The sequence below is a fragment of the Nelusetta ayraudi genome, unplaced genomic scaffold, assembly GCF_046127955.1.
Source record: "Nelusetta ayraudi isolate G7.1 ecotype Tasmania unplaced genomic scaffold, CSIRO-AGI_Nayr_v1 ptg000136l, whole genome shotgun sequence".
NCBI classification, from domain to species: domain Eukaryota; kingdom Metazoa; phylum Chordata; class Actinopteri; order Tetraodontiformes; family Monacanthidae; genus Nelusetta; species Nelusetta ayraudi.
Genome location: NW_027466186.1, coordinates 7050121 through 7065984, shown reverse-complemented (window position 1 = coordinate 7065984; position 15864 = coordinate 7050121). Strand labels below are relative to the sequence as shown.

The window sequence follows — 15864 nt, the reverse complement described above, 5'->3', positions numbered from 1 at the left end:
CGATGACCGGGACGGTATTCCAGCAGGAAAATGCCATGGCGCTGGTGTTTTATCAATTTTTCTCTCCCGCTCAGCTCTCCTTCTTCATATTTGTTTCTTCATCATGTTGCTATTTTTGTATTTGTGGAGCCGGTGCACGCTCAGAACTTTATCAAATTTTTCACGAGGCTGCACAAACACAGACACGGGCACGTCGGATTACTTGTTATTGTCTTCCTCTAGCCTGCTAAACTTGTTACAGTGTGAGGCTTTTTCCAAAAGGAAACACCACTGAATACTCTGAGGTTCATACATGTTGAAAAAGACTTTTTTTTAAAAAAATATATAATTCCCCGTCAGGGCACAACCATAATGGATCTGAAATGAAACAATCACATGATGATTGAAGTGCTGGCGTTCTGCTTTATTGCAAAGGGTTGTTGATACAGGACATATTGTTGGTGCCATCTGTAAGATGTTTGATGAGACACTTTCTGCCCACGGTGCTATTTAAAATAAGCTAAGACAACCATCATCAGTTCTCAATAAGCAGTGCATTCTTGGAGAGAGTGAACAAATGGTGCTCACTCTGCTAAAATACAGCACCGCCCGATTAAAATGTCTGATTCAGAAAGTGAGACAGCTCTTTGTGTGCGCTGCAGTAACGGCGGAGGTCGCAGCGGAACCTTCTGTGCCTGCAACATCCTCCTGGAGATGATCCAGTACCAGAACATGGTGGACATCTTCTACGCTGTGAAGACTCTACGCAACTGCAAACCCAACATGGTGGAGTCGTTGGTAAGAGAGTGGCGGGAACAAACACAATAAGCAATAGTAATGTTTTTTTTTTTAAGCCTACCAGCCAACTCGGGTAGGCTCACTGAGGAAGTGTAAAGCGTGGTCAGGTAAACTAATGAAGAACAACAGCAACAGTGCAGACTGGAAATACTGACAGAAATTGGGAAAGTTTTAATTATTATTGCAGGTCAGCTAGAATCAGCTTTGATGAGTCAACCGCTTTCTGAAACAGCTCAGTCAGCTGTCAGTTTATTCAGCAAACCAGTTTTAATTAAAAAAAAAAAAAAAAAAAAAAAAGTTTCCCAAGAGACTTAAACCACCTGAAGGGAGCGCACCAACTTTTGTGCAATTTAGAGAATGTTTATTATTTTTCTTTCAAATTGTCAAACTTCTTCATGCAGTATTCTTGAAAAAGACACATTAAAAGGCTTCACGGGAACTCCACTAATGTGAGAATAGACTGTATAGCATCTATTATTGACTCATAGATACATATATTTTTTTTCTCCCCTCTGTTTCTTCAGGACCAGTATCGATTCTGCTACGACCTTGTCCTGGAGTACTTGGACTGCTTCGATGACAGATAGCAACTAAATGTTCACCAGAGCGATGGCGCCCAGCGTGCTGGAGATTTGATTCTAAGGCCACCCAGTGACCCGTTTGTTTCAAGGTTGGGACCTGTGGACTTTGAAGCGCTGGAGCAGCAGCAGCAGCAGCAGAAGAGGACGAGGGAAGAACAGACCTGGTCGTGGTTCTAAAGTTCAACCTTTAATGTACAGCCGTGATTTCCTTCTTGTTGGTGATGTTTATCTTTTTTGGATATATATTTTTTGTGCTTTTCTCACTCTGGACTAAATCCTCTGCTGGGTTCTGTAGCAGCAAAATTACATTCTGAGCTGCAAAATGTTCTGGGGGGGGGGGGGGGGGGGGAATGCCGCCTTGGCCGAGTTTCAAAATTTCATTCGAACAACAGCAGCAACAACAAGGAGGCTTCAAAACAGGATGAGAGCTTCAAAACTTGGAAGCATTTCTTCCTTCTTTAAGAGCTACATACAAAAGTAGTCCGCTGTGCTGGCAGTGGGACATATTTACCATAAACTGCCTTATTCTGTGAAGATAGGACCAATAAAAAAAATCAAAAAAACCCCTGCAAGGATTAAATCAATACACACATCTCGTCACGCTGGTGTGAAAAACCTGAAGAATTGGGACAGAGCAGCCGAGCATCTGACAGTATTGACGCATCAACTGTACTGTAGTGCACCGTGTTGTGTTGTGTTTTTTTTTTTTTTTTTTTTTTTGTGCGATTTGTGCTGGTCGACCGTTTCTACTGTTGCTGGAAGTTTCAAGGGGCCTTCAGCACTTGCTTTTGTTTTGTTTTGTTTTTTTCCCCTCGTGGGGAGAATCCTGTCCCTTCGCTGTCACAGCTCCGATCCAGTCGACGTCACTGGTTCCCGGCCTATGCTTTCACTCCGCCTGCTCGGTGCCGATCTATGCCTACAACTGTAACAGTGTGCGCTGCGAGTCAGCCAAGGCCGTCACTCTAAAGTGGTTCTTTGTCTTTTAAAACCCGGCTGGAAAGACGGCGGCATAAACTGTAATTCCGCCGGGGTTACGCGGGGGAGGAGTGCGAAAATCTCCTCAAATGCCGTGACAGCGGTGTGAAAAGTGTCGTTGAATTATAGACGCCGGTGCCGCGTTGCAGAACTTGAGTCTCTAAAAACCTGTTTTGTTGTCTGAAGTGTTCGGTCGGAATGTAAATTGTTGAGGCTAGCAAACGAAAAAAAAAAAAAAATTAGCTAGCTCGGTATTTGTTGTAACCCTCGAGGTTGGAGGTGAGTTGAGTTTTTCATCATTATTATTATTATTAGTTGCTGTTCCTAGTTACGTAGGATAAATGAAGATATATGAATTTAAAAAGTGGGCATTAAGACTGTGACAGGAGGAGCTGCCATCTTTAATTAAATTGGCAGTTTCTCTTGGTAGTGTTATTTTTTTATGATTATCCTTCTTTGTTGTATGGAAATTAAAGTAGTGCTTCAGAGTGAATGAGATAGTTAGAAGCCGCTGCCCACCAACCCTTCTGATGGCCGAACAAATAGCATTGTGTTTCATGCGCCAGCCAGAGCCTGGATGGGTGGACAGAAACTGGGCAGGTTGGCTCGTGCCTTTGCACGGAAGTTATCTGCGTCCACTTTGAAGCATCCTCCAAGAAAAAAGAAACCCCCACCAAAAACAAAAAAAGCCCCAGACAGGATGCAGACGGCGCTGCTCTTATAATCCCCTCTCAAATCTCTTATGATTCGCCACATTTCCCCGAAAACCTCCTTTAAGTGGAGGGTTTTTTATAAGAGAGGAGCAGCCTTGATAAACAAGGACAGGCAGCCCGGAGGAGCCTGCAAAGCTTTGGCCAACTGCACCGCGCAGTCCGGTCGGGGGGGTCAAAGAGGCCAGAAGCAGCGAGGAATCAAAGAGCTCAGCGACTCGGGGTTCAGCTGTAGAGAGAGCAGCCGCTCTGGTAATGAAGACGGAAGAGTCAGAGGTTTGGTTTTTTTCTTTGCCTCAGCTCAGTGCACACGGCGGGGTCACAGCAGCAGGAAGTGCCTGAACTGGACACTTGATCTCAAAATAAAAAGGGGGGGGGGGGTGGACGGAACGTGTACATACAGATGTATATTATGCCGTGTGAATACTATGTGAATAATCTGTGTTTGCCCGCAATGACAGTGCGTAACCACGACATTAACCCGCAGAGGTGAATGTGTGCAGTGCGTGAGCCACCGTGTGAGTTCAAGTTGTGTGTTGAACTTTGAGCAGCAGAGCGCGAGGAGGAGGAGGAAGAGGAGGCGCCACCACCTGGTGCTCGGATGCCATCGGCTGCTCTGCGTTTTGTTCATTTCCAAAAAAAAAAGAATAAAAAAAGTAATTATATATACATATATATAATATATGAAAAAAAAACAACCCGCCGACCTGCTTTACTTACTTCAACCGCCGTGTTCTCCAGCTCCACCACCGTGTCAAGTGCATTGTACTCTTACCATTCCAAAGCTTTTTAATATGAGCGCCCTCCGCTGCGTGGTACACGGCTACTGTGTTTCTGACCATTGTGTTTGTGTGGGGGGAAGGGGGGGGGGGGAGCACCTGCGTGCTGGATGGGAGAGATGGAGATATGTAACCTGTGGGGGGGGGGGGGGGGGGGGGGGGGTGTTGGAGTTGTGTTCTGAGAAAATGAGAACAATAAACACGGGGGGAGAAAAAAATAAAAAAAAGGTGTCTGCGTCCAACTGTTACTGTGGCTGCATGTAAAAATGCATCTTTTCCGAGCTGCTGCGCCGTTCTTCTTTTTTTTGTTCCTCTATATAATTGGTTTGTCAGCAGGAGCGGGAGCAGCTTGTGGCCGGACTCAGACTTCCTGTCGTCTGTCGACCACGACCGGCCTTCACCTTCCTGCTGCGGTTTCCCCCACACGCTTGTGTTTCCCTCGGCCGCTTCCCTCCACGTCGGCCATTTGATCCTTCCCCTCTTTTTAATCTTTCACCTCATTTCTCTCCCATTTCCCATCAACACTCGCACCCCCAGCCCCCCCCCCCCCCGCCTCCTCTCTTTTTCCTCCCCTCTCCTTCCACCTCCTCCCTCCATCACTTTCATTTCCCCCTCTCATCCCTCTCCATCTCCCTCCCGCCTCGCCTCGCCTCGCCTGCCCCCCGCCCACAGTAAGGTGACTGCGGACCGCAGACATCCTGCGCGTCACCCGCGGCTCTTGTGAATAATGCATCAGCCCTGCAGGAGAGATTCAGTGTTTTACAGGTGGGAGCAGCCAGAATAATTAGAGGACAAGACCCCTTGCTGTTCCACTGAGGACAAGGAGTCTATTTGGGGTTTTTCACTCACTTGATTGTCGATTTTAAAACCTTTGGAAACACACACACAAAAAAAAATCCCATTTACCAGCGTATGGTGCTGTGTAAAGAAGATTTTTTTCATTATTCATAGGAAAGATTATGATTATTATAGATTAATCATGCAGTCGTAAGCCTTTCCGGTCACACAGTCACAGTTACACCATCCTGTTGAACACAGTCAAGACTTTCTCTCTTTTCTTTTTTTGTCCACAGAAAGGTATTACAACATTTAATCCTTCAGTCATATTTGGCCTCTGCTTTATGTTAGCAGGTAATTGGAATCTTATCATTTGTTTCTGGGGATGTAATGGCGACCGCCCTATTGTTTCTCTCTCTCTCTCCTTCCCTCCTTAGGCTTCCCATGTTCCCTCACTGGCAGGCGAGTGTGCGATTGTTCACTCCTTCAGGTGAGGCCTACATTGGACTTTCTTTCATAAGCAATGAACAGGGGACGCCAGTCAGAGAAATGAATCATAATAGGCTGGTTTTTAGGGCACCCATTCTGACACAACATAATAACATAAACTCGGTTCTACCACTTTTGATGAGAAGCTTCCATTTTATCAGACAGAGCTGCTGTTTTACATGTGCGGGCTGTGAGAGGCTCTGCTGAAAAACAAAAACAGAACAGAACAACATTATTTTAATAATTGGACCTCTTTCTGTATCTGCTGTTGGTATACCAACATGACTCTCTTTGAAAAATAATGTGCTCCATCTGTGCGCTGCAACTTTTTGTGCTAAGGCTCACACAGAGCAACACAGCAATTAAAGGGGGCTAGCTTAAGATTAGCCATTTTATTAATCAATCATTTCTTCTCCTTTTTTTTGGCAATATATTAACCCCAAGCTTCATTGTTACAGCTGAGAGTTAAAAAAAACAAAAAAAAAAACACCAGTGAATCCATTTATTTCCACCACAAGAAGTCATATTGACGAATTCCCTTCATGCTTGTTGACATCCTGAAGAGCAAAGATAGCATATTTCACTTGTGCCCTGCGCTCCTATTATTTGCAATATTTTCCCTCACTTCAGATGGTTGAACACCAACACATGGAGCACCTGGGTGACTGCAATGCTAACACTAAGCTAATGCCGTCGTGTATTAGCTTAGTGTTAGCATGTGTTCAGAGTGCTACCTTATGAAAAACCTTTTTGTGATGACTGTTTCTCCTTTAGTTTGTTGTTGAGCAAAACACGTTAAGAACTATATTCAACCTGTTCAACCAAGTTATTGTGTAATAAATGATTGTGTCCCTGAATGGGTCTACCGCGCTCTCTATTTTTTAAGCTAACCTGCTGGCAAGCTATTAAAAAGGTAAAGTTTTGTTTGCCTTAGGTCTTAGCTTGATATCTACTAGATTTACTTTATGACACACGTGAAGACAGCTAGCTATGGCTAAACCATTCAGATAGACTCATGCTATAAAATTTCCAGTTACTTTCACATCGTTATAGACTTTTAAGAAGAAAGCACTGTCGCCCTCAAGTGTCAATAATGACATTGAGTACAAAATCAAGTGCGTTTTAGAGTTTGGTAGAAAAGTTTGCATTTCTCAAAAGAAAGACTTTACCTGATATAGATTACAGCCAAATGTACTGCTGAATACTTTTTGTTTTCTTTTAAGAATGACCTTGCCAGAGTCTCAGCCAGTGCGCTGAAGCAGACAATGCATATCTTTTTACAGGCCTCAAAAATGTTTTTCTGAGGCTTTTAAAAGAGAGCCATCTCAATCAATGCATTATGTGATTTCTCTGAATCAATACTGTCTGGTAAACACAGCGCTGTTCTCAGAGGATGAATTGTTTTTTTTGTCTGCAGTTTGTCCGTAAGAATCACACCAGGTGAATGGTGGCTCTCTCGCTCTCGCTCTCTCTCTCTCTCTCTTTCTCTCCCTCTCTCTTACACACATACACACACACACAGCCAATTTTCCGTCTTATCATCCTGCTGGTATTCAGCTTGCGCTAGATAGAGAAGTGCACATGTGGGCTTTTTTCAGTTCGGTGCTCAGTGGTGTGAGGAAAGCGAGCAGCTGTCCAGATGGCGCCGTCCACCGTCTTCTCTCACCGGTCGTGTTGCCATAGTTGGTCTGACCAGGGTCCTTATCTCTTCTCGCTCTCAATTTTGTTCACATGAAGGCGAGGGTAGCTGCGGCGCCCGATGGTTCCAACCCAGATCACCCAGGCAAACAGGAAGCCCGAGGGCAGATAAACCGAACGGCAGAATGCGAGTGTGACCCAGCCGTCCCATTCCGTCTTTATCGAGCTCACCTGTTGTGAAACCCCCGCGGTCTGCTTCGACCACATGTGGCGCACAAACGGTCAGAGATTGGTTGTCTTGAATTGAACTGTTGGGATTAGCCGGTGCTGAAAAGCAGCTTGTTTGCCGTGACATTTCTCCACTAAAAACAAAATAAAATGGATGGAAACTCCAGGAAAAGAAAGAAGATTTAAAGTTGTCTGTCTGTTTGTGGAGAGCTGACACTGACGCACACAAATGCATGTCAGGCACCCCCACCCCCACCCCCCCTCTCTGGCAATGAAACAATCACAGGTGGAAGCAGAGAGTGAAGTTATATCGCCCCCAGGGATCAAATGTCATCAGTGGTGGAGATGTTCCGCCTGGACGCTTCTGGCCAGACGCTTGTAAACGACCCTGTGTTAGCATGTGCCATTTCTAGGCTGAGGCAATAAAGCATATCGCCGTCAATTTGAAAGATGGACTTATTAAAAAAAAAAAAAAAAGGGGGGGGGGGGGGCAGACCTTTGAGCGGCTGACTGGGCGAGCGGGATTCATCCTTCGGTTTATTCAGGGCGGGAAAACGGGGCTGCAGGTGACGAGCAGCATCGATCATCCTCCAGCGAGATCCTTGACAAACGCCACGCGAGGATGCGGCTCTCTCCGTTTAGGGAAAATTAGATAATATAGTGTGGCAGTGTGAATTACAGCCACCTGGTGTCTCGATGAGTTCCGCCTGCTCCGCCTATTTCCGATGAGGGCGCTGTTTATAAAAGCGCGGGTTGTGCAACAGGAGCCCTCTGGCTGTTGTTGTATGTTGTTCTTTTCCATCATGAATTTTGCTTATTTACTCAGAGCGTCCCTCTCCGTCATCGGGAGTACTTCCCGGACACTGCAGTCAGCTGAGCCAGATACAACTCGTACGACGCAAACGTAATTGTGCTGCAGGGCGCCGAATACTTCGTACTCCTCTGTTGCGATACTCGGGAATCCGGTAGAGGTACGTCATGGCAAGTTTTTAAAGTGGTTTGTTTTATATTATTTCTTACTTCTTATTGACGTTTCTTTTCCTGCAGCGGGATAAAATCATTCCTCTCATCCCGACACGCCCCCTATGGCTGCTCAGCCCGCTGCTGTTTCGCCTCAGCTCTTTTATTTAGTGCTGCTGCTGCACCCACGCCACCCTTCCGGTGCTGTCGCAGGCACCCAAGGGTGGTGCGGCAAACATTATTTTAGTGGTTCCGGTCGGGATAGGCAGATTTTTTTCTTTGACAATAAAGTTCCTTTATGTGTCTTTGTTTAATGTTGTTTTTGTTTCGCAGGTTTATTAGTTATGGTTTATTAGTTATTGTTGGCTTGCTTGTTTAACATTCACTTTGCTTTGCATGTTTATTTTGCCTTTAATTATTTTCTTTCATGTTTAGTTTGCATGTTCGTTGAGTGCCATTAGGTTGCTTGTTTAGCATTTACTTTGCTTCGCGTGTTTATTTTGATTTTGTTTATTTTGTTTTCTTGATGCGCGCATGCTCGTTGAGTGCAATTAGTTTGCTTGTTTAACGTCTGCTTTGTTTTGCATGTTATTTGGGTTTTGATTATTTTTCTTTTGCTTGGCTTGATCTGCATGTTTAATTTGGGGTTATTCGTTTCGTTAAGATTATTCTTCAGTTGGGTTATTGAGTGGGTGGTCTATTCCTCTTGTGTTTGGTTTTTGGTCTTTAGTTTTGTTGTTGAAGATGAACGCAGTCTAACCCTGGGTTTTTAACTAATTTAGTTCTTTGCCCTCTTCTCTTTTGGGTGTCTTTTCCTTGGGAGGGTTATTTTAATATATGACGCGCACTACTTAAGACGCTTCCATTTTATCTCTGTTGTCTTATAAAAGAAAAGAACAAATATATTTCTTTCTCCAAATAAAATGTATTGCTTTTGTATGCTGGACCCAGTCTCAAGCTTTCATCAGTAACGAACTTGTGTGCTTTTCATATTACTCTTATGAATTCTCCAGGTGAAATTCCTGGAGTGGCGTTGTTGGCAACTATTTAAGTTACTCTTAAAAACTATAGGTAATACATAATCCTGAGGAATTAAATTAAAAATTCTATTGATACTTATATGCCTTAATCTTTGCGGTTGCCACAATAGGGAATTGTCTTTTTTTTTTTTCTCACAACTTCAAACTTGTTGATGGTGTTAAATGTTAAAAGAACCGATTCAAATCTGCCAAACAAGTGTTTCTTTCAGTGTGGAAAACTACACGTGCCTTTTTTTTTTAATTTTTTTTTTAGGTCAATTACAAAATGTATCTCCACCTCCCCGGGCTACTTGCCAATCAGACCTCCTGTCTTCATGACGGCACTCATTTCCAGGCGCTTCTTCTCCCCTCTCTTTCTCAGCTCCACGCTCTGACAGTTTGCCTCGCCGTCGCTCCACCTTTTCCATTTCCCGCCATCCATCTTTGTCTCTACGGTGCTCCGCGTCTCATTTTCCCTTTTTTTTCTCCTTCAGCGAGTGTGTGGGGAACGCATGCTGCCGCTGGAGGACGGCGTGCGCTGCCGACGAGCGGCGCCGGAGTCGTCCTGGTCTCCCTCATCTGTCTTCGGCCTGCAGATGACCTCGCAGCCTCCTGCTCCTGCCGGGAGTGACCCGGTGCTCCTGAGGGGGGCCTGGCATGCTCCTCTCACGTGAAGGAAACAATTCTCAGCCTCCTCAGTGAAAACATTCCTTCACTACGCACCGTCAACCACTGTGGGATTCACACCGAAACTTGTCTGGCTTTTGAACAACGTTCCACGTCCCGCTCGTGCGGAGGGTACCGTCAACGGCCCACTAATAATCCTGCAATTAGCGTTGTTGTTTTTAAACTCTGTCGTACTCCATTAGTCCCTGGGGAGTGAAGGGGGATTTCCTCCCGAAGCTGCCAAATCAATTAAGTCAAATTTCCAACCGTACGACTCTTTTCTGTTTTTTTTGTCAGTCTGTTCATTAAAACGTCGCTAAGAGTATTTTTTTATTTCCTCAGGAAGACCTTGATTAAAGCTCGCAGCAAAGTAATTAAACGGTAAAAGGCACCAACACAAACCCTGTTATTACTAAAGCGTCTCGGTGCTCGCAGGAAGAGTCACCGGCAGTAATAAAACCCGCAGAGATTTATCACAGCAGCCTGGCCACATGCTGCGTCTCCGAGATTCAGCATCGCCTCTCTCATCAACCTCTGCTCGCTAGCGGCGGGCAGACGCGGGCAACAAGATAAGGAAGCTCTTGAAAAACCGACACAGATGTCCAGAGTGAGTGGAGGCCCTAAAGACATGAGAGGGAACTCAACACCAACCTATGAACTTGTCCGGTGGCCAAAGAACAGAACTGCAAATGAATATTGATGTTGAGTTGACTAAGTAAATAGCCTCCAGAGATCGAACTGTCCACTCGGAAAAATCAGATAGGGGAAATAATAAATAAGTAAGTAAAAGGAAAAGTGTTTGTCAAAGAACCTGTTGAGGCGGCGTGCCTGAGAGTCTCGTCATTGTTTACAGACTTTACTGAGAATTTCAAATTGCCAGTGGTCAACGTCGATTTGCTTGTCTTGCGTCCTCCAGCCCTGATCTCCTCGGCAACAAGAGCCCTGGTGCTTCAGCCCTGACCAGCCGAACTCTGTGAGGATGCCACCAGGAAGTTTCCACCAAGGAAAATCATGAGTGAATGGTATATTGGTAATTGAAAAGTACAAGTCAATGAATCACCCACTGATACACTTTGATTTCAATTTTTTTTTTTTAATATTTAATTCTAGTAATTATGTCTATTCAAAATCTCTAAATTGCAAGGCAAAATAAATTACTGAGAGCAAGACAAAACAACAAAACACCGCACTGGCTTCCAATTACATGGAATCTTACATGACTGTTTCTTTATATTTTTTTGTCAGTAAATAAAAACATTGTAGGGACGCAAATCAGGGAGGGATGTGATGTATACTGATTCTCCTCAGAGTCGCAAACAGCGTCTGCCTGCGAGTTGCCTTGCTGTGTTTCGATGCTCAGTGAGCAATTTTTGTTTGTGGGGGAAGAAAAACAACGTGTGCATGGTCGTGTCTGAGGTTTTATCTGTGTTATAAATAATCCTGTTCTGACTCCAACACAAAATGATTATCACCTTCTGCAACCGTGGACACATTTCAACAACATTGTGATGTTTATTCTCTTCCGCCCATCTTACCTAAATGAGCTCATCAGATGAATGTAATCACACGCCTTCGCCTTCTCTCCTCCCCCTCTTTCTCTTCCTCCTCCTCATCCTCCTCCACCTCCCCCTCCCCCTCTCCCTCCTGCTGGTCGTGGAGACACACACTGACTGACTGGGCTACAAATTGGCCTCCAGGTTTAAGAGTCTTGTCAATTGCCAGGAGAGAACAACTGTCAGTGTCATGCTCTGGTCTCGCGCAACCTTCAAACCCAATTAGAAGCAGGAAACAGCTTTTCTTTTTTCCCCCTCTCTCTCTCTCCGCCTCCCCCTGTCCATCTCTCTCCGTGGTATAATTCCGAGGCTGGACCTCAGAGAGCCGGGGATTATGCTGCAGAGGTCGGACCCTCGCTTTTCACATCCTGTGCAAGTATGAATGTTTTAATATTTCACTCCACAGGTGTCAGAAAAATGCAAGCCACACTGTCAGACAAGATAACAACAATAATGTATGCCCCCCAAGCTCATTTTCACTCTTGCTCTTCTTTTTCCCTTTTCCTTTTCACATCTTCTCACCTTTTCATCAGCTCACCGCCCTCCTCCCCCCTCGCGCCGTGTTTCACCTGCTCTGCGTCATGTGCGACGGCGGCCGGCAGCGGGAGTCTGACAGCTGTTAGAGCGTCTGCGGAGATGCGACCTCTGCCGACTCCCCCCTCCCCCACTTCGTCAGCTGTCTGCTGTGCTCTGCGCCCCGAGGTGACGGGGGTCACCACTTCCTTTTGAGCGGACATGTTTTTGATGTTGTTGTGTCACTCACATCGGCGGTAACAGCCCTGCACTGCTGCCTGTTTCAATGCATCGCGGTTGGTTGTCACGCAGGACTCTGTGATTTTGATGTTTTCAATGCAATTCCCTGCAATTTAAATGCCCACTGAATAACAATGACTTCAAAGGAGTTGAAAAGGTGTTTGTCATTGTTAGATAAACGTACAAAAAATAAACACCTGAGGTGTTTTCGTTCTCTTATAATAGGCGTATGTGTATGCATGTTGTTGTTGTTATTCACACATCTTGAAAAAGTCCAACTCAATTTAAAGGCCGAAGCATGAAATATATTTATTTATTTTTTAAATGTATCTGTTTTGGTTCAATAATATGAAGTTACTGTGGTGTTTTTTTGGCAATGTGCAGAGGGCCCGGGCGGGCTTGGAACCCCAGACTCCCGGGTAATAGCCATGCGCGCTTAACCATTCGGCCAAAGGGAGATCCCTTTGGCTAAGTAGCCAGGGCACATGATCAACTGGAGGCATAGTGACAGGACCGCCACTGTCACATCTCTCCCCCTCTTTTTATAAGCACATCCTCGTGCTCCGCGCAGGCTGCCCACACCAATGAGGGATCCATGGACCCACCCGTCGTGCTACATGGGTGCTGCGGACAACGCCAGAATGTGGCAAGGCGCAGAGGGCCCAGGCGGGCTTCAAACCCCAGACTCCGGGGTAATAGCCATGCGCGCTTAACCATTCAGCCAAAGGGATATCCCCTAGGCTAAGTAGCCAGGGCGCATGATCTATTGGAGGTATAGTGACAGGACCGCCACGTCACATTTTCATATGCTAATAATCAGCCTTTGCGTTCACATTGACAGCAGGTGCACTAGTGAGGTCGTACTGTCCCAACATGTAGCCCAGCAGGTGGATCAGCAGACGCTTTGGTGATATTAATCTGACATCACAGCTGGTAGGAGGAGGATCTGACATTAGGTAGGAAGCCATCTTTTGCAATACATTTTCTTGCTGGTAGAGGGCACTAAAACTCACAAACTTTGTCTTTAAATAACAAAGTGAAAGTTTCATCCATTCAATATTTACTTAGTAGGAGATAAAGTGCAGTATCCAACAAAAAAAAATTAGAATTACAATTTCAGACTAATGAAATGTAGAAGATTTTATTTATTTATGCTTTTAATATTTTATTGCTGGTTACGAGAGTGCACTTGTCGATTAAAACAGAGTCTCTCCAATTTCATTCAAGGGCTGTTTGTTATAATTCTTTGCAGACCAAAGAACATCATATAGTTTTCTTGAACAACCATACTAGATGGACACCGCACATCGATTATTAGCTCCCGCTGGGTGAGATGAAATATTCAGTGTTAACTCCAGAAAATGCATCGGACGAGTCAGTGAATATTCAACCTCCTATCACACAAACTGGAATTGTTCATCTTAACCAAATGTGAACTTGCAGACGTGTTTTGTTTATCATCTTTTCTTTTTAATGTATTCCAAAGTTTTCAACGCTGCTATTTGCTCATCTGTCTTGTTTTGCGGTTGACGAGAGAGACAGAGGGGAAGCCGATGAATCTCCAGGTGAATGATAATTTCACCATAATGACACCTCTCTGTCATTTTTGGTGGCTGGGTAGGTGTTTTTTGTTTGGTTCAGAATAAAATCGACTTGGTCCACAGGCAGCGGAGCGCAGGTCAATTTAGCATTGGCACGCACCCATCAACGTGATGGGTGCGAGTGAAAATGGTTTTGTCAGGCGCTTGTTTGTTGGAACTGTGCAGCGTCGGTTTTATATCCTGCGATGATTGTGCTGCATGTGAGGAGAGGAGCAGGTGGTTGGAAAACATTTTGTTCGTCCACATAGGGGATGGGGAAAAAAATAAGACATGTGTGAACTGTAACCGGACTCTGACTGCAGGCTTGTGCATTCTTATTTAAAGAGCCCTTTGATGCGCAGCAGCAACCCCTAATGGCGTATTTGATGCTAATCTGCTGGAATGAGAAGGCGGATGGAGAAATATGACGCCGCGTAGCGTTTTGCACCGACCCTAACGTGCGTCTCTAAACTGCGACTGCCATGGAAGGCCCAACGCACGCTGGCATTATGGATGGGAGAATATCTGTGTCATCCTGTTATCTTCACTCCAGTGTTTGGGTTATTATTCTTTCCTCAGAGTAGATACAGTCGCAAAGAAAATGCCAGGTCAGTGTGAAGGTGTGTGTCAGGGGGTCCATTTTCCGTCACGGTCGAGTGCTGTCCAAATAACTGCAGAGCGAGGTGTCGCATTTGCAAACTAATTTACAGGCCGTGTATCGCAGCTGTTTGTCTGGCTTTCAGTTCCTCCTGGCTCCGTATCAGCAACACATTCAAAACAAGAGAGACAGTCGTCCCTTGTTTGAGAGCTTGCATGTCTCTCACACACACACGCACGCACGCACGCACGCACACACACACACACACACACACACACACACACACACACACCAGCCATTTACAGCCCTGCGGTAGAAAGGGTGAAAAAACTGAAGCTCATTTCAAAGGTTCCACATATGTAACATTGTGGCCATCCCCCGCCCCCTCCTCCAGCCAGGTATTGACTCCGCCCACTGAAACCTGTATCTTGACAACCTTGTTTTCATCCCCAGCCAAACAACAAAGCATCGCTTTCAGCGCAAAGCTAAAAACTGAGGGTTTTGTTGGTTTTTTTTGCACAATGCTGCAAACAGAGGGCTAAATATTCTGGATCTATACAAGTTTTTGAAAAAATAATTAATCCTGGGAGGCTTCTCCAACTGACTCTGGGATGATACACATTGCCATAAGGCCCGATGACAACACCAGACAAGCGTGACAGCCCTGCAGTCGTGCAGTTTGCTGTGTGGCGCTGGTGCTGTCAGTTGATGAGGGAACTGCGGTGACCAGTGACACGTCTGCGCCGGTGAGGGATGGCAGTCGCAGCTGGACAACTGGGACACCCATTAGAAAATAAATGGAAAACGTTGCATTTCTGTCACAGCGCCGCATGTGGTGCGCGCGCCTCTTAATTAGGGCGAAGGCCTCAGACGTGGTGCAGCTATTTCCGTCCGACTGGCCCAGTGATGAGGTGACGGCAGCAGGCGGCTGCAGACACGGCGGTTCTGTTGAAGACACGGCTCTCAGCCCGACGACGCCTCATCTCCTCACAGACACGCATTAGCTGAGGAACAACGGGGGCTCTCGGTTTAATCTGCACAGAACAAATGTTAACTCAACAAGTCTGTGCCATAAAGCGCAGCCGTTTGTCACAATGAATTCAAATTAGACTCGTCTGCTTCTTTTTTGTCTTTCTTAGCAGCGGCGGAAACTTCCGACGTCACTGTCCTGTAGCTCATTAAAGGAAAGATGCTTAAAGCTTATAGGTTTTGGTTTTGTCTGACTGCATTTATTACGATGTCGACAGCGCCTTGGCTCGACGATGATAGCGGACCCACGGAGGGTTCAGGTCTCTCAGGCTCGGGCTCAAAATAAAATAGCTCACCTTCACCTCCGTGTCGAGCAGAGCGGGAGAGAAACACTCCTGCGTAGCAGGCCTCCAACACCTGCATAATTATCTTCTCTGAACCTTGAGAACATCAGGTGGCTCTTCTGTGGCTCTCGCGAGGAGGACGGAGCGTCTCTCTGCAAGTGTGTCAACCCCAACATTAAAACAATAACAGAAATAACATGAAGGCGTCTGCATGTCTTAAGAATGTGGATTTTTCTCATAACGCGGCTTCTTTAAAGATGGACGAGGCAGAATGTTTTTTTTTTTGTTGTTGTTGTTACCCCTCCACCTTATTTTGCGTCAACTTATTCCGCCTGTTCTAAGGAGTTTTTTCCCACACCTGCCTCTAAGCCTTCACAGCTCCAGCTCCTGGGCTTTGTAAAAGCTGCTGCTTAGAGATTGTTTGCAGCCGCAGGCACTTCCAGCTCAGTTCCAGGGGAAAGGAAAAGC

The 15864-nt window shown here is 45.6% G+C and overlaps 1 protein-coding gene across 8 annotated transcripts in view; it reads left to right on the top strand.

The window, feature by feature from the left end:
* Nucleotides 1–3000, top strand: part of ptprub (protein tyrosine phosphatase receptor type Ub) — a 157254-nt gene extending 154254 nt beyond the window's left edge. For all 8 annotated transcript variants that reach the window (XM_076012560.1, XM_076012559.1, XM_076012558.1 and 5 more), the window contains 2 exons: nt 642–777; nt 1302–3000. In XM_076012560.1, coding sequence (XP_075868675.1) covers nt 642–777; nt 1302–1364 — 199 coding nt within the window. In that variant the 3' untranslated portion in view covers nt 1365–3000. The remainder of the gene's footprint in view (nt 1–641; nt 778–1301) is intronic.
* The last annotated feature ends 12864 nt before the right edge of the window (nt 3001–15864 follow it).